The sequence below is a fragment of the Dendropsophus ebraccatus genome, chromosome 9 (genome assembly GCF_027789765.1).
Source record: "Dendropsophus ebraccatus isolate aDenEbr1 chromosome 9, aDenEbr1.pat, whole genome shotgun sequence".
NCBI classification, from domain to species: domain Eukaryota; kingdom Metazoa; phylum Chordata; class Amphibia; order Anura; family Hylidae; genus Dendropsophus; species Dendropsophus ebraccatus.
In genome coordinates, this window is record NC_091462.1 from 102,247,140 (window position 1) to 102,265,875 (window position 18,736).

Genomic DNA, 18,736 nt, shown 5'->3' on the forward strand with positions numbered 1-18,736 from the left:
TTACGTAACATCAAATCAATGCAAATGAAGGGACAGACATGGCCAGATAGACATCTAATCCTCAGTGACCTCCTCATAGCTTATTACGAGAGCAACACTCAAAAGTGTCAGCGATCAAAGGGAGAATTTATCGTCACACTACAGGAAGTTTGTCTAAGATCTAAGCCATAAAAAATAATCCTTGGTAATTCGATTATGATTGTGGTAGTGTTGGCTTCCTCATAATCAGATGTGAGGTGGCGCGGTGTCAGGTTCGTTCTGAGATCACATTGCTGTAAGTAAAGGATTAGGATGTAGGCCTCATGTGCCGTAAAAGTGATGGGTCTTACCTTTCAGCTGATCGGCTGCTACAATCTGCCCAACGCGTTCCGCCACCAGACTGTCCTCCATTAAGTAGCGATCATCCAGATATTTTGCTGTCTTTTCGGAAATGTGCACTTTGCCGGCAACTCCAAGCTGCTCCATAAGATTGGCCAGGTTGACATCATTTGACCAGACATCGAACTTAAACCTCCGCATACCGAGGATGCCACATAGCACCGTACCGGTGTGCACACCAACACGCATGTTGACCATCTCTTTCTTCTCTTGACAGAACTGTTCAATGGCTTCAATCATGCCAAGGCCCATCTCGATGCAACAGTAGGCATGATCTGCTCGAGGTTCAGGGCATCCCGCCACGCAGTAGTAGCAGTCACCCAAGGTACTGATCTTCTCGCATCTCGTCTCCTCACAGAGTCGGTCAAAGCGGCCAAACAAGTCATTGAGAAGCCCCACAAGGGCATGGGCAGACTTGTTGGCGCTCATCTTAGTGAATCCTACAATATCAGCAAACAATATGCTCACTTGTTCTATTCTTTGCATCTTGAAGGGCCTGAAGACAATTGGTGTCTTTTGGATAGAGGACTTCTTTTTGCGACTTTTGGGGCTTGAGGCCGAATGGCGTTTGACTGAATTCTCACTCTCATCATCCCCCTGCTTCATTAGATCATCGGCAATAATCCTTGGCATGACCGAGTGAATCATCCTTTCTTTGAGGGCCTTCTCCACTTCCAGATCCTTGCCATGCATAATGGACTGGCCAACCTTTAAGAAAGTGCTGCGTGATCGGACCTCGGACATTATGAAGAGATGAACTCCTATAGCGTGAATGCAAACATGCAACAGTGCCTTGCTTAGCAGTTCCCAATGAGCCATCCTATCCACCAAAGGAGCAAAACATCCTTCATCACGAAAGTGGTAGCCAAATGTCTCGAAAAGTATAGAGTAAACTACCCCAAGGCAGGCACTGAGGTACAGGGGCAAGTGCATGACTGTGTAGAGAAGGAGCAAGACCTCCACACAGATGGAGAAACTGCCAACTTGGGACATGCAAGAAGTTGAAGCAGGAATTGGCAAGGAAGTAAAGTTGGACAGGTCATTGCGGGAATTTTTAGGAGTCAAAACCTGGAACTGAGAGGCCAAAGTCAAGGCAAAGACCAGCAATGTGACGAGTAAGGAGACTGCCGTGCAGTGCCGAGCATAGGGTTTGGTGAAGGTGAAGAAGAAAAAGCTTAGGCACACCACAAGGAAGCACAGGGTTGGTACAAGGTAGCCAATAAGTCTATCTTTCATATGGACACCAAAGTAGATACTCCACAGAAGCCCGGACACGGAGAGGTACAGTAGAGCGTAGCGAAACCTGCGCTGCGTCTGTGGGAAGCATCTCTCCACGCAGGCTTCCTCTAGGTTACTGGAATCAAATTTGGGGTTCCACCAATTGGATGTAGACCTCTCGAAAAGCTGAGGAAGCTTCTTCTGCCTCCGAACGCCCCCAGCTCCTCCACCCTTCTTTACACCAGACTCCCCTGAGCTGCAGCTGGATGATATGCTGTATTTGCAACGTCTGGAAGGTGCCTGGTGGTGCTGCCTATTAATTTTCACAGTTACACTAGTGCTGTCCCCGCTGCCATCACACCTCACCTCCGTATGATGCAGCAGCTGCTGGTTCGCGGGGGAAGCCATATTGTCGATATATAGTTTTCCTGGGACTTTTTTTTTGTTGTTTTTTTTTCCACCTCGCACCCCCTCCACCACCACTAACACTACCGCCCCCTCCTAACCTTCAGCTACAGACTAACAGAAGGGTTTTGACAGCTTCCAGCCTGCCTGAGGCAGCACTCACTTGCGCCTCCATGCAAAGTAGCCTCTCCTGTCTCCCTGTTCTGGCAGCTAAATACAGTCATTCAGGAAAGCAGATATCTCCAGATGCAGACGGACCACACCAGAGTAAGGCAATGCAGTCCATACATTAATAGGAAGCAAATCAGACACGCCAGAAGAGACTGTGGAACCTGCGGCCGATCATCTCCTTTCTTCTTCCCTCTGGAAATATTTAGGAGCAGCTCAGTATTGTGAGCCCAGAGGGGGAAAATAATATATATTATATTCCATCCAAGCTAAGGGGGGCTCCATCTCTTATCGGAAAATATTCCAGTATTCCCAGGCGGACATGGCAGATGGGGTCAATGCAGAAAGAGACTTGTAGACAAGCAGTTGCCCTCTTCTTTTTGGGGTGCTGGATGTTATTTGCAGTCTCTTCTTTCTTCCCTCTTTATGCAATGGCTTTGCAGTGGTGTCTGGCTGCCGGTCACACGCTGGCTGTGCAGCAGGTTGGGGTGCCCCTCTCCTGGTGGTTTGGGGTGGACACAGGAGGGATCCCAGGCTTCAGCTCTCTTTGGCCAGACATGAGGGGCCTCACACCAGTACACAGACAGGCCGCTCTCTCTCTCTCTCTTCTCTCTTTCCTGGCTGCTTTTCCTATGCTGGGTTGAGCAGGGAGGGGGGAAGAGGAGGAGGAGGAGAGAAAAGGAGGGGGGGGGGAGGCAATGAGGAGAGGGTGGGGAGAGAGATGGGAAAAGGGGTAGAGGCTGAGGAAAAGGAACCACAGTTATGTGATTTCAAGGGGAAAATGCAAAAAAAAAAAAATAATAATAATAATTGTTGAATAAGGAGCAAATGTAAGTGATGCAGGAGGAGACTCCAGAGGGAGATCATTGCACAGTCATTGGTGTTCCTCCTAGGTTACAGTCAGTCCTGTCTGGAAGGAAGATTACGTAGGTCATTCCCCAGAATTAAAGGCTGGATGGGTCTTATATTTCGGCTTGGTCACAGCTACGGCATACATAGGAAAGGGACTGATTCGACGTGTAATCTACACAAAGAACCTACACACCCTATTCTTCACCCACATAGGCACTTTGTGAGTGATTTCACTCCAGCCCCCTCTGTGTCCCCCAGCCATATGGTGATCATTGCGATGACCAGCAACTGTCACATAAGAATTACAGAAAGTTTTGAATCCGAATATCATGAATATTAGGATAAAGCTAGAATCACCTTGCGTTCCGACACTGTTTTTCACGTCTTTATAGTTAACTGGCCAGACATATGGCCATATATTACGTTTGGCCGCTATGTCTTTGTCTCGCCTGTATTAGAAAGTGTAGTCAATGGCAGACATAAGCAAATGTCTACATCCGGGCCTTAAAGTGGTTATCCAGCGCCATTGCAATTAAGCTCCATTTACTTCAATGGACCTGAGTTTGAAACCCCACCTAATCTGGAAACAATAGAGAGGGGAAAGTGACCATGTTTTTGTAGCACTGGATAACCCCTTTAACTTCAATAGCAATCGTGTCAGACATCATAATGTGAACCTATAAATAAATCTGTTAATTCTTCCCTCCTCCGTGAGTCAAAGCGTAGAGCCGCTAGGTAACAGCATGGTCGTGATGTAATACAACATTTCTCCTGTAGGGGTCACCACATAGCAAACTGTATGATTCGTACATGACCAGTTGATCGCTGGGCCAAAAGGAGTCTTTTTTTTTTTTTTTTTCAATAGAGATACAATGGATGTGTGAATTTTCTGCGCTATTGTGCAAATAAAAAAATGTGAAGTCATCAAGTTTTGTTTTTTTTAATTTTAAAATATTTCCTTAAAGGGGAAGTCCACCTTAAAAGTATTTTGTAACATTTCAGACGTCTCTGTTCTCCTGATTTCTTCACTTATATCTTGGGTAGGTACCATCATGGTGGCCGCCGCACCCTTCATCTATACACAATGTGCTCACTGTCTGGGCCTGCCCTTAAAATGGCTGAGTCATGTCGGGGTTTTCTTCACCAAATTTCTAGAGCTGAATAAGATTTTTTTTTACACAATTGCATAAATAGCAATTACATTATAATTTCTATTATCTATACTGGGGGGTAGGATCCCAAACTTAACATGGCGGCAGATTAAGGGATTGCCATGGTGGCACCAACAAACTGACTATTCCATACCCCGACATCCTGTCATGTGACTTTGACGGTTATGAATGCCTTCTGATTGGTTGCTACAGACAAACCTGACAGGTTTTGTCCTCGGCCAGACTGATGACTCTATCATGTTACCATGGCAACCCCAGAGCAAGCAGGATACATTTACATTAGGAGGTCTATTTGTCATTGTTTTATTGATAATCTATTAAGCAATACAAGAGTACAATACCTTTAAAAGGGTTATCCCACAATGGAAAAGAATCTATAGGATTGGGGATCAACTGCTAGGACCAACATAACCCTTCCCCCCCAGAGGGCTCCATAGAGAGTTAAGTGGACTGTAGGTCAGGGTGGCCGCATAGGCCCGCTGAACACTCCATTTATTGCCTCCCTGTTCTCATGATTGGTGGTGATCCATGCCGTCAGATAACAAACAGAAAGGAGAATACCCCTTTAAAGGAGTATTCCCATTTTATAAAGGGATGACATATTGGCAGAAGTTACCATAGGCCATATCCATTATACAGTATACATTATTAGGCCTACACATTGGCCCTCAACAAGCCAGGATTACAAAGACCTGCAGATGGCATCATTCACCAGCGCCAGACCCATGCCATGACTATAAAATGGGAACACACCTTTAACTTTAAGGGAGCCAGTCATCACTTAAATGCTGCTGGAACCACTAGTCATCAGGGTGGTCACCTTAAAGGGGTACCCCAGCAAAACTTGTTTTCTTTTAAATCAACTTTCAGAATGTTATATGGTTTGGCAAATTTAAAAATCTCCAGTCTCCCAGTACTTATTAGCTACTGTATGTCCTGCAGGAAGTGGTGTATTCTTTCCAGTCTGACACAGCGCTCTCTGCTGCCACCTCTGTGCATGTCAGGAACTGTCCAGAGCAGCAGCAAATCCCTATAGAAAACCTCTAAAAGAGGTGGCAGCAGAGAGCACTGTGTCAGAATGGGAAGACAACACCTTTTCCTGTAGGTCATGTAGGTCTTTCTGGAGTACCCCTTTAATTGACACAGACAGAGAGGCATCTTTCTAGCAAAGCTGGTGGTGCGAGGAGATTGTGCCCCAATGTTCAGGCAGCATAAAAGTGACGTCAGGTCCCCTTTAACTTGACTATATAACTATAGACCTCAGCATCTTTATATGACACCTTCATTACTAGTTGGGAGATTCCTTCCCTGAATCCTTATACTAACAAAATAAATGAATGTACAGTGGACGTCCTTTACTCTGGCATCTGATAGTCCAGAAATTCTACTAGTACTGGCATTATAACCAAATGATATTATTATATTTGCATTTTATTCAGATATAATACCCAATAATCCAGAATGTTTGATAATCCGTGTCTGTTTAGTCCTGTTTGTACAGTATACGCACTGCCTATTGGTCAGGTTATGGCTTAGCCGCTATCGCTATCTAAACACACTTTGCATGTAGTGAAGTGGATTCTGGCACTGGTAGTTTTTATTGGTATAATTAAGTTTACAATTACTGGCAGATCCGCCCTGCGCCGCTTATCTGTCCAACCCAAACGCGCAGAACTCACATTGAACAGATGCTTTTAATCAAATACAATCGTCACATGATCCCTCCCTGTCTATAGGGCAATAGAATACTGTGATGATCCATGGAAAGCGTTAGGATTGGATGGGTTAAAATCCAACTTGTCCAATTCTTACAGTCAAGTATGAAATTCTCTGGTGCTTCATCTATAGATCCCTACTATGGTACGTATAACCAAGAGATTGCAAAATATATTTTTGCCTATTTGATCATAGTCAAGGATTAAAGCATTTTGGGATTTATTAGTTATCAGTGTTTTAACACCTACATTTTTTTTTCTCCTTCTTTGAAATCCAACACAGGTGAAAACAAAATCCTTTTAGACTTTGTCTTGCCCTTCAACTGTGTCAGCTTAGCAAGAAATACTGTACTGAGTCAGTGTGCCTGCCCTGCATAGAGAAATGGCGCCCTCTGGTGCACAAAGTACTGAACTACATGTGGATTTCAGGATTTACTGCACTGGCATTCTGCATCACACCTGGTTACAATCCACCTTTATGGCAAGTAAATTAGATTTCTGTAGCCGCCTTTGCTGTTTTTTTTTTTTGTGTGTGCAGATTTCATGTCACAGGAAAAAAACAGACTGTAGAAAATTACTTATTTCTGTGGATTCTACCCAGAAAAGTCACAGAATGGATTTTCCCCACTGTGTGAATATACTCTTAAGTCATGGATTTTATAATAACTAATCTGTAATAAATCAAATACAGCACAATAGCAATTGAGATGTCTACAATACCTACAAATATATCTTTATATACATATATATTTTTGTAATCAATACATTATATAGCGCATTCAAAAATACAACTCATCCAACAAAAATATATTTTAAAAAAATGTATTACCTACAAATTGTGTTGTCAAGAAGGGGTTAAGATGCAAGCCATTAGCCTTAATATGGTAACACACAGAGAGAGTTAAAGGGGTTCTTCACCAATTTTATTTATTTATTTAAATTAAAATCAACTGGTGGCAGAAAGTGCCAGAGATTTGTAATTTACAACTATTAAAAAATGAGTCTTGAGTCTTTTAGCAGTACTATCAGCTGCTGTATGTCCTGCAGGAAGTCGGTTTTCTTTCCAATCTCTAATTTGTAGTGCTGGATAACCCCTTTAAGTCATTTATGTTTCTTTTAGCAGACCCTAAGCTTAGTAGATGATGTATAAAGTCCAGCCATTAAACTGAATGCCAGTATGCCATAGCATTTGTTGGCATACCTTTGACAAGATGTCGGCATATATATGGAGTAAATGCTGCGTGAACCCAGTTAAAAAAACTCTGAATATGTATATGATGAGCCCTATGTGGTGTCAGGTCTATAGCCCAGCCATGTAGACCACCAGAAGAGAACAATCTGGAACAGGGCTCCCAATCTTCTTAAATGGCAGAAGAACCTTTGGGCCCAAATATGACCGCTGTACCCGCTACAGCAGAGATGGGGAACCTCTAGCCCTAAAACTACTGCAAAACTACAATTCCCATCATGCCCGGACAGCCAAAGCTAAAGCTATTGGGTTCACTGTGGACATCATATACAGAACCAGGGGGGAAAAAATATTCCTATCCTCCTTCTAGACCTCAATTCTGGGCATAATCCTTATAATATTACCAGATTATCCTCTGTACTTTACAAAATAAGATTAAGGATTTAGAAGCTCATTCATGGCAATTGACAGAGCTTTCCATATCGGCCGGAAGAGACGATTCTCTGCATTATCCATAGTGATACAGAGGCCTTCTCCATCACGTAAGACGTCTGGTGTCTCACAGAAGAATATTCCGGGCTCTCCATCTACCACTGTATGACCTTAGTGCTCACGGCCTGGATTCCTGAATTCCTCTTATTACAGAGCAGATAAGAATTAGTGCAGAATCTTAGACGTGGCCTCCATATATTCCTTCTGTCTCCCCCGCCATCTGTTGCCCAGACGGAAGCTGCCTCCTGCAAGGATTCTTATTTTAGACCTTTGAAGCAGAAAAGGTTTATTTACAGAGGAGGAGCCTGGTAACAGCTGTATGGTATATGGTGCGGACACATGTCTTATTATTAGATGGGGGGGGGGTCAGGCGCAATCCCATCCCAGATTGTATGGATACATGGGGGCAATAGGTATCGATAGCAAAATGCATCATTTCAGTAGGAAGACATGCAATATGGTGATCCTATGACTATATGGATTTGTATTTAAATATCTCAAGCCTTCCTATACTTATCAGCTGCTGTATGCCCCGCAGTAAGGGGTGTATTCTTTCCAATCTGACACAGTGCTCTCTGCTGCCACCTCTGTCCATGTCAGGAACTGTCCAGAGCTGTAGCAAATCCCCATAGAAACCCTCTCCTGCTCTGGACAGTTCCTGACATGGACAGAGGTGGCAGCAGAGAGCACTGTGTCAGGCTAGAAAGAATATACCACTTACTGCATGACATACAGCAGCTGATAAGTACTGAAAGACATGAGATTTATACATATATATATATATATATATATGTATATATATATCTATATCATAAAAATCAAAGTCTGTCTGTCTGTCTGTCCTTCTGTCTGTCTGTCTGTCCTTTATAGACTTTCAAACGCCTGAACCGTTTGACCCCAAATTTGGCACACAGATACATTGGGTGCCCGGGAAGGTTATTGCGAAGGTCCCGTCCCCGCCAGATGTACAGGAGGGGAGCGGGAGGGGAAAGAGCACCCCATAGAGATGAATGGGAAAATCTCACTGCAAACACAGGTGATATAATTAGCTGCAGCAGACACGGCAGTTGGAGCCTTAGCAACCAATAGGATTACTGCTTTCATTTTCACAGGGAGCAATGGTTGCTAGGGAAGCTGCCTCACAACATCCACAGAAATAACTGGTAGACCCCCTACTCCAACTATACAGTACATGTATACAGGGCCCCCTACTCCATCTATACAGTACATGTATATACAGGGCCCCCTACTCCATCCATACAGTACATGTATACACAGGGCACAACAGGTATACCAAACTGTGACTGGGTAACACTGCCACACCAGACCTGACCAATACCGCCATACTGTGTCTGGATAACACCTCCAGACCTGACCAATACCGCCATACTGTGACTGGATAACACTGCCACTCCAGACCTGACCAATACCGCCATAATGTGACTGGATAACACTGTCATACCAGACCTGACCAATACCGCCATACTGTGACTGGATAACACTGTCGTATAAGCCCTGACCAATACCGCCATACCGTGAATGGATAACACCGCCACACCAGACCTGACCAATACCGCTATACTGTGCTGGATAACACTGTCATACCAGACCTGACCAATACCGCCATACTGTGACTGGATAACACTGCCATACCAGACCTGACCAATACCGCCATACTGTGCTGAATTACACTGTCATACCAGACCTGACCAAAACCGCCATACTGTGACTGGATAACACTGCCATACCAGACCTGACCAATACCGGCAAACTGACTGGGTAACACCGCCACCCCAGACCTGACCAATACCGCCATACTGTGACTGGATAACACCATCATATCAGACCTGACCAATACTGCCATACTGTGACTGGATAACACCGCTATACCAGACCTGACCAATACCACCATACCGTGACTGGATAACACCGCCACACCAGACCTGATCAGTACCGCCATACTGTGACTGGATAACACCGCCATACCAGACATGACCAAAACCGACACACTGTGACTCAATAACACTGCCATACGGGTAAATACAACCCTGCAGGTATACAGGACACTACAGGTATACAGGACCCCAAAACTATACACTACAGGTGCACGGGACCTCCACAAAACTATATACTACAGGTATACAGGACCCCAAACTTTACACTACAGGTATACAGGACCCCAAAACTATATACTACAGGTATACAGGACCTCCACCAACTATATACTTCAGGTATACAGGACCTCCACCAACTATATACTACAGGTATACAGGACCCCAAACTATACACTACAGGTATACAGGACCCCAAAACTATACAATACAGGTATACAGGAACTCCACCAACTATATACTACAGGTATATAGGACCCCAAACTATACACTACAGGTATACAGGACCTCAAAACTATACACTACAGGTATACAGGACCTACACCAACTCTATAATACAGGTATACAGCACCTTCACCAACTCTATACTACAAGTATACAGGACCCCAAATATACTACAGGTATACAGGAACTCCACCAGCTATATACTACAGGTATATAAGACCCCAAACTATACACTACAGGTATACAGGACCTACACCAACTCTATACTATAGTTATACAGGACCCTCAAACTATTTACTACAGGTATACAGGACGCCCGAACTATATACTACAGGTATACAAGACCTCCACCAATTATACACTACAGGTATGCAGGACCCTCAAACTATAAACTACAGGTATACAAGACCTCCACCAACTATACATTACAGGTATACAGCACCAACTATATACTACAGGTATACAGGACCCCCGAACTATACAGTACAGGTATACAGGACCTTCACCAACTGTACACTGCAGGTATACAGGACCTCCCTCAACTATACACTACAGGTATACAGCCCCCCCAACTACACATTACAGGTATACAGGACCCCCCCAACTATACACTATAGGTATACAGCCCCCCAACTATGCACTACAGATATGCGAGACCCCTAAAAACTATACATTGTGGGTATACAGAACCCCTCCAACTATGCACTACAGGTATACACTAATTCCACTGATTAACTCAGATGAAACAATACCTTTAGCTTGGCCTCCTGGGCACCTTAGAACAAATCTAATTAACACACTGACACTTTATACCCGGGCAGCGCCGGGTACATTTTCTAGTATATATATATATTGATATTTATTATAAAACCATATAACTGTCAGCAAAGACAAACACGACCAGACAGTGGGCCCTGATCTGACCCCACCCACTGTCCCTGCCTAATTGCCTCAGTCGACCCTAGGCGGTCGCGGACAACCACGAAGACGTTCCCTATACTGAATACGTGGGACACAAAACACGACTGACGGACAAAACACAATAAAGAGTAGTGAACAAAGCCAGGTCAGACCACACGGACAACGCAGTACAGAATCGGCAAGCAAAGAATAGTCACAGGTCAGGCGGAGGGTCAAGAACACGAAAAAACAAGCAGAAGGGAATTAGGACAGGGAACGCTGGGAAGGAGCAGGGGAGCTGGGACTAGAAGAACTAATAGCCAGCGATAACCTGCTGGCAATACTGAACCTTTATACTGGACCAGGAGCCCGGACCAAAGGCTGATTGGTCCGGCCTCCTGAGTCCAGTCTCACTGCAGCTGGTGCACTGCAGGCTGAGCGGCCGGGCGACCTGTCACTCAGCCCGAGTGCAACACACATCAGCTGCGTGCCGGCCGGCCGGCTGACGGTCACGTGACACCACGGCGTCCCCGGTTGCTAGGGACGTCGTCGGGTCTCCGTGACGTCACTCGGCTCCGGCGGGCGGAGCAGCGGCGCGCTCCCGAGCCGACCGCCGGAGCCGAGCTGGAAGGAGACGTCGCTGGAGCCGGACAAGGTAAGTTCCTGACACTACCCCCCCTCTTATGAGGGGCCTCAGGACCCTTATCCACTGGACCGGGCTTAGACGGGTTATGAGTATGGTATCGTCGGATCAGTCGAGGAGCGTGCACGTTCCTAAGTGCCACCCATGTACGCTCCTCTGGTCCATAGCCCCTCCAGTGGACCAAATACTGTAAAGATCCCTGTACCCAACGGGAATCCAGAATTTTCTCCACCTCATACTCCAATTCACCCTGAACGACCAGGGGGGCAGGAGGAAGTGATGGAAACACTGGCGGCACATATTTCTTTAACAGAGCTTTGTGAAACACAGAATGAATTCTAAAAGATGCAGGTAGTTTAAGTCTGAAAGTAACCGGATTAATGATTTCTACTATAGTATACGGCCCAATGTATTTGGGCGCCAGTTTTCCCGATTGTACCCTTAATTTGAGATTTCGAGTAGAGAGCCAGACCTTATCACCCACTGCATATAGATGGCCAGATATGCGTCTTTTGTTAGCGAATTTTTGGTAGGACTCTTGGGCTTTAACCAAGCTCGAATGAGCTTGGGCCCAAACTGTGCACAGTTTAGAAAAGATTGTCTCAGCTGAGGGATTGACAGACTCTGCAGAGTGAACGGACGAATACCTGGGATTGAAACCATAGTTACAAAAAAAAGGTGACATATTAGTAGAACGTTGTTCATGGTTGTTGATAGCAAATTCAGCTAGAGGAATGAAATCTCGCCATTTATCCTGCGTATCAGCTACGAAACATCTCAGAAATTTTTCAACGACTGGTTGATTCTCTCAGTTTGTCCATTCGTCTGGGGATGGAAAGCCGACGAGAAGGACAAAGAGATTCCCAGCTTCCCACAGAACTCCCTCCAGAATTTGGCCACAAACTGGACACCTCTATCGGAAACAATGTTCTCCGGGACACCATGTAACCGCAGAACATGACCGATAAATAACGTGGCCAATAAACGAGCACTAGGGAGTTTACGCAGTGGAATAAGGTGACACATTTTGGAAAATCGATCCACCACTACCCAAATGACAGTCTTACCCCTAGATACTGGTAAGTCGGTAATAAAGTCCATCGATATATGTGTCCAAGGTCTCGTAGGGATCGGAAGGGGATGTAACAATCCCTCCGGTGGCCTACGGACCTAGCACAGACCTCACATGCTTCAACAAATGATTTAACATCTCGGGCCCAAGTTGGCCACCAGAAATGGCGCGAGAGCAAGTATTTAGTGCCTGCTATCCCTGGATGTCCTGCCAAAACGGAACTATGGATTTCCTCCAGGACCCGGAGGCGAAGGTTCGGTGGCACAAATAGGAGGGAATCAGGAGTGTTATGGGGGGCTAAATCCTGAGATTCAGCAACAAGGGTAACCAAGTCCGGTTGTAGGATAGATACCACAACCCCTGGTTTTAAGATCGTATCGACCTGTTTCTCCGGAATGTTCCCGGAATCAAAACTGCGAGAGAGGGCATCAGCCTTGACATTACGAGAGCCAGGTCGATATGTGATCTCAAAGTCAAATCTAGTAAAAAATAGGGCCCATCGGGCCTGACGTGGAGAGAGCCGTTTGGCAGTATCAAGATAAATGAGATTCTTATGATCCGTCAACACTGTGACTCTATGTTTAGCACCTTCCAAGAAATGCCTCCACTCATCAAATGCCATCTTGATAGCCAGTAGTTCCCTATTCCCAATATCGTAGTTGCGCTCTGCTTGGGAGAACTTCCTCGAGAAGTACGCAACTGGCCGAAGATGAGTAAGAGTGTCAGTTCCCTGGGATAAAACCGCTCCCACACCCACCTCGGATGCGTCCACCTCAACAATAAAAGGGCGCTCGAAGTCGGGCTGGGCCAGTACTGGAGCTTCTGAAAAACATTGCCGAAGGATGTCAAATGCCCGGATTGCCTCTGTGGACCAGTGTACCAGATCCGCCCCTTTCTTGGTAAGATCTGTGAGGGGTTTAGCTATAACTGAGAACCCCTTAATAAACTTCCGGTAATAATTAGCGAAACCTAAAAACCTTTGTAAGGCTTTCAGGTTATTAGGTCGTTCCCATTTGACAATAGCCGCTACTTTAAGGGGGTCCATACCAAAAGAATTGGGGGTGATGTTATAGCCCAAAAACGAGACCTCCTGGATACCGAATTGGCACTTTGACACCTTGGCGTAAAGATTATTTTGTCTCAGAAGCTCCATTACCGTGCGGACCTGCTTTACGTGGGAAGACCAATCTGAGGAGAAGATCAAAATGTCATCAAGGTAGACAACAAGAAAACGTCCAAGGTGCTCATGGAAGATATCATTAACAAAGTGTTGGAAGACCGCCGGGGCATTGCATAACCCAAAAGGCATAACGAGGTATTCGAAGTGGCCTTCTGGGGTATTGAAGGCGGTCTTCCACTCGTCACCTTCCCTGACTCTGATTAAATTATAAGCCCCCCGTAAGTCAACCTTGGAAAACCATTTAGCGCCCACAATTTGATTAAACAAGTCTGGAATTAACGGTAGGGGGTGTTGGTTTTTAACAGTGATTTTGTTTAGTTCCCGGTAATCGATACAAGGCCGGAGACCCCCATCCTTTTTGCCTACAAAAAAGAAGCCTGCACCCATGGGAGAAGAGGAAGGCCGTATGTGACCTTTGCGTAAACTGTCCTTAATGTATTCTCGCATGGCTTCTCTTTCAGGGCAGGACAAATTAAATATTCGACCTCGGGGGTATCTGGCACCGGGAACTAAATCAATGGCGCAATCATACCGCCTATGGGGTGGCAACCCGTCCACTGCTTTTTCATCAAATACATCGGAATAATCCAACAAGAATTCGGGAATCTCTCCCTCCGCCGGGGAACACCCTGCAAGGGAAACAGCGATACAATGCGATGCACACCCAGGCCCCCACCGCACAAGTTCCCTATTGGACCAATCGAAGACTGGGTTATGAGCATCCAGCCAGGGTAACCCCAGGATAACATCAGACGATAGATTATGCATAACAAGAAAATCCAGATTTTCAACATGGACAGACCCTACTTTAACCTCCATGGAGGGGGTCCTATACCGTACATCACCCTGGGCAAAGGGAGCAGAGTCTGCTCCAGTGACATTAACTGGACGCTGGAGCAGCAAGGGGCATACCTCTAAGCCTGAAAAAAACATGGGGTTAATGAAATTTGCTGAGGATCCAGAATCGATCTGGGCATACCCACTAATACTTTTATCTCCCAACACCAAAGAAATGGGCAACAACAGCTTATTTTTGAAGGATACCTGAGCGCCTGAGAGACCCCCTCGATAATCTCTCAGGCGTTGAAGTTTTCCGTCGGAGACCTCGGCTTGTTGGGACACTGCCGAACCTGGTGTCCTGTCTTCCCACAGTAAAAGCACAGCTTATTCTGCAGGCGATGGGCTCGTCGGGCCTTGGCATCGGTGGAGTCTACCTGCATCGGCTCCTCGAAAGTGGGTGAGACAGGAAAGGGAGGTTTGGAGAACGGAACAGGAGAGATAGGGGTTTTGTGATGGTCAGGAGTACCCTTCTCCCTTTGTCGATCCCTTAATCTACGGTCAACTCTGATCGCTAGTGTCATGCTCTCTTCGAGCGAGTCGGGAGTGGGGTAAGCTACTAGCATATCCTTCAGTCGGTCACTAAGACCCTCCCGAAACTGAAATCGGAGGGCAGGGTCGTTCCACGTGGAGAGACAGCTCCACTGCCTGAACTCAGAGCAGTACTCTTCCACTGGACGGCGACCCTGTCTTAACCCAGTTAGCTGACGTTCGGCATTGGTTGCACAGTCCGGGTCATCATACAGCAATCCCAGTGAACAAAAGAACTGGTCGGTGGTCCTTAGGTTAGGAGAGTCAGGTGGTAGAGAAAAAGCCCATTCTTGCGGGGGTCCTTGGAGGAGGGACATGATAATGCCCACTCTCTGCGTCTCATCTCCTGAGGAGCGTGGCCGTAACCTAAAAAACAACTTGCACCCCTCCCGAAAAGTACGGAATTTACTACGGTTCCCTTGAAAACTTGTCAGGGAGCTGGACGGGTGGTTCGGGAGGTAATGGGGAGGTTACAGTGAGCTGTCGTGATGCCGTCTCCTGATCCTGGACTCTTATAGCAAGTTCCTGGACCATGGTGTTTAGTTGCTGCATTTGGTCCACGATATTGGACATGGCGGTCCTGTCGTCCATGGGGCAATTGGCAGTATTGGGGCTAGCTATTCTGTCAGCAAAGACAAACACGACCAGACAGTGGGCCCTGATCTGACCCCACCCACTGTCCCTGCCTAATTGCCTCAGTCGACCCTAGGCGGTCGCGGACAACCACGAAGACGTTCCCTGTACTGAATACGTGGGACACAAAACACGACTGACGGACAAAACACAATAAAGAGTAGTGAACAAAGCCAGGTCAGACCACACGGACAACGCAGTACAGAATCGGCAAGCAAAGAATAGTCACAGGTCAGGCGGAGGGTCAAGAACACGAAAAAACAAGCAGAAGGGAATTAGGACAGGGAACGCTGGGAAGGAGCAGGGGAGCTGGGACTAGAAGAACTAATAGCCAGCGATAACCTGCTGGCAATACTGAACCTTTATACTGGACCAGGAGCCCGGACCAAAGGCTGATTGGTCCGGCCTCCTGAGTCCAGTCTCACTGCAGCTGGTGCACTGCAGGCTGAGCGGCCGGGCGACCTGTCACTCAGCCCGAGTGCAACACACATCAGCTGCGTGCCGGCCGGCCGGCTGACGGTCACGTGACACCACGGCGTCCCCGGTTGCTAGGGACGCCGTCGGGTCTCCGTGACGTCACTCGGCTCTGGCGGGCGGAGCAGCGGCGCGCTCCAGAGCCGACCGCCGGAGCCGAGCTGGAAGGAGACGTCGCTGGAGCCGGACAAGGTAAGTTCCTGACAATAACTTTTTGAAACCAGTTGATTTGAAAAAAATATATATTTTTGCTGGAGTAACCCCTTTAAGTTTAAGGAAGAAGATCCTTTTATGATGTTAGATGCAAAAAAAATTGACAAATCACCATGGTTCTGTATTTTAAGGCCCTAAAGGGATGATTCTGTACAGAGTGAATAATAGTGGATTAAAAAAATTATGTATCTTTAATAAAGTTATAGAATTTTGTTTACTTTTTTCCCCATTTTTTTTCCATTGAGTAGCAGCAATAAGGTGTCACATGGCTGCCACCAATGGCTGTGTCAGGAACAGCAGGACTGCTTAAGCCTTGGTACCAACACAGCTACATATTGTCTATTCTACTGCATGCTAGTATTAGATTAGACATTACACTTGTCAATAGTGCTGTAGCTGCTGGAAAGAGCAGGGATACCCATCAATCACCTCTCACTCTGCTACACTCTGCAGCTGTACTGACACAGGCCGCTTCTCCAAGTGTAATGTCTCTTCTTATGCTAACATGTATTATATATAGAGATGAGCGAACCTGGAGCATGCTGGAGTCCATCCGAACCCGAAATTTCGGCATTTGATTAGCGGTGGCTACTGAAGTTGGATAAAGCCCTAAGGCTATGTGGAAAACATAGATATAGTCATTGGCTGTATCCATTTTTTCCAGACAACCTTAGAGCTTTATCCAAGTTCAGCAGCCACCGCTAATCAAATACCGAACGTTCGGGTTCGGATCGACTCGAACCCGAACCCGGTTCACTCATCTCTAATTATATAGACATCAGCGGAGAAGCAGCACTAGCTACAGTATATGTAACTATCATATACATGTAGAAAAAAAATCAGCGGCCGTAGCGGAGTCCCGCCTCGGCCGCTGAATGGCAGAGCTGTCTTAAGACGTCACGTCTCATGTGGCAGCTCTGACTAGGAAGCGGCCGCAGGACGGGAGTATCGGGCGGCGCAATCCGGGCACCGGCACTGGAACGGGGGAGGTAAGTGACCTCCGGCTTCAATTTCCACCCCCTCCCTGGCGATCCTCCAAAATACCCCCCCGGCCCGGAGTACCCCTTTATAGGTAACCTAATAACAAATGTATCCTAACCTGGAATGTAGGGCAGAGCTTGTGTGTGATTCTCTAGGTGTAAGACTTGCACCCCCTTATGCCTGTTCCCAATTGCAATGCCATTGATATAAAACCTTGGTTTGTTAGGGCCCTATTACACAGGACGATTATCGTGCGGAAAATCGTTATATAGTTTGAATTTAAACGATAATCGTACTGTGTAATTGCAGGCAACAATGGAAAAAACATTTGTGCGTCGTGGATTGTTGATTTAGATCTGACCCTCAAATCATTGTTAATCGTTCGCTGTTATTCCGCATTCGTTCATTAATCACTCAGTGAAATTCCACATCGTTCCTTCTTTTGCCGGGATCAGATGGAGTAAACGATCTAAGGACTATCGTTCTGTGTAATATTGTGAAAAATTTCAGGTTAACGATAAAAAAATCTTTTTTGCGAACGTTTATCGTTAAAAATTGATTAGTCTAATAGGACCCTTAGTCAGTATGTGGATTAAGTTGTCTAGTACTTCTAAATCTTTGCATGTCCATCTTCCAAAGCTGTCCAGTTCATGTCCGGCTAAGTTCACATCTGTCCCATGTCGGCTACACATCAGCAAAGTGTCATAAAAGGGATGCCGTATAGCCCTACACCTTGCCAGGGGGCCTATTGATTAGAATATGTTTTATATTACATTTGTAGCCACAGGAGAAGGTGCGAGGAGCCAGACTAGTGATGTACTCTGTTCTGTCTCCTCCTCTTGCCAATAAAGGAGTATGGGTGGGTCATTGGAAACACCCCGCAAACTATAGAGAACCAGGTGGTTCCCACCTCTAGTTTTAGAGGCCAAGGTCAAGGGCAAATACATATAGTAGCGGAAACTTATGCATTTGCCCCAAAAAGAGAAGGGCTTGTGTTTTTCCCAATAGGTGGAAGTAAGTGGAACTCTTCTCATGTTCTGAAACAATAGCAAAAAACTAAGTAGTAAACAAGACGAGGGGGGCTTCCACCTTCCCTTTCTGTTGGAAAATTAGGTGGGTGAGCAGTTATTTAACACTTTTGACTCAGAAATGAGGGCATATTATGGTATGAGGCAAGTGAACCACTATAAACATTGGTATAGAGTCCCACTGGGATCCCCTGGACACTGGGATCCTCTGGAGGAGAGGTCTAGAGTAGAGTTGATTGCAACGCCAGCATGCTCAAGTCTGATTGTGCGGTATTTAATTAACAGTGGCCGAAGAAGTTGGATGGAGTCCTAGGGAGTC

The 18,736-nt window shown here is 46.1% G+C and overlaps 1 protein-coding gene across 1 annotated transcript in view; it reads right to left on the bottom strand.

The window, feature by feature from the left end:
- The window catches only part of ADCY9 (adenylate cyclase 9), a 79,816-nt gene extending 77,015 nt beyond the window's left edge, over positions 1 to 2,801 (bottom strand). Inside the window, exon 1 of the mRNA XM_069984112.1 lies at positions 330 to 2,801. Within this exon, the coding sequence (XP_069840213.1) occupies positions 330 to 2,004 (1,675 nt within the window). The 5' untranslated portion in view covers positions 2,005 to 2,801. The remainder of the gene's footprint in view (positions 1 to 329) is intronic.
- Positions 2,802 to 18,736: the final 15,935 nt, after the last annotated feature.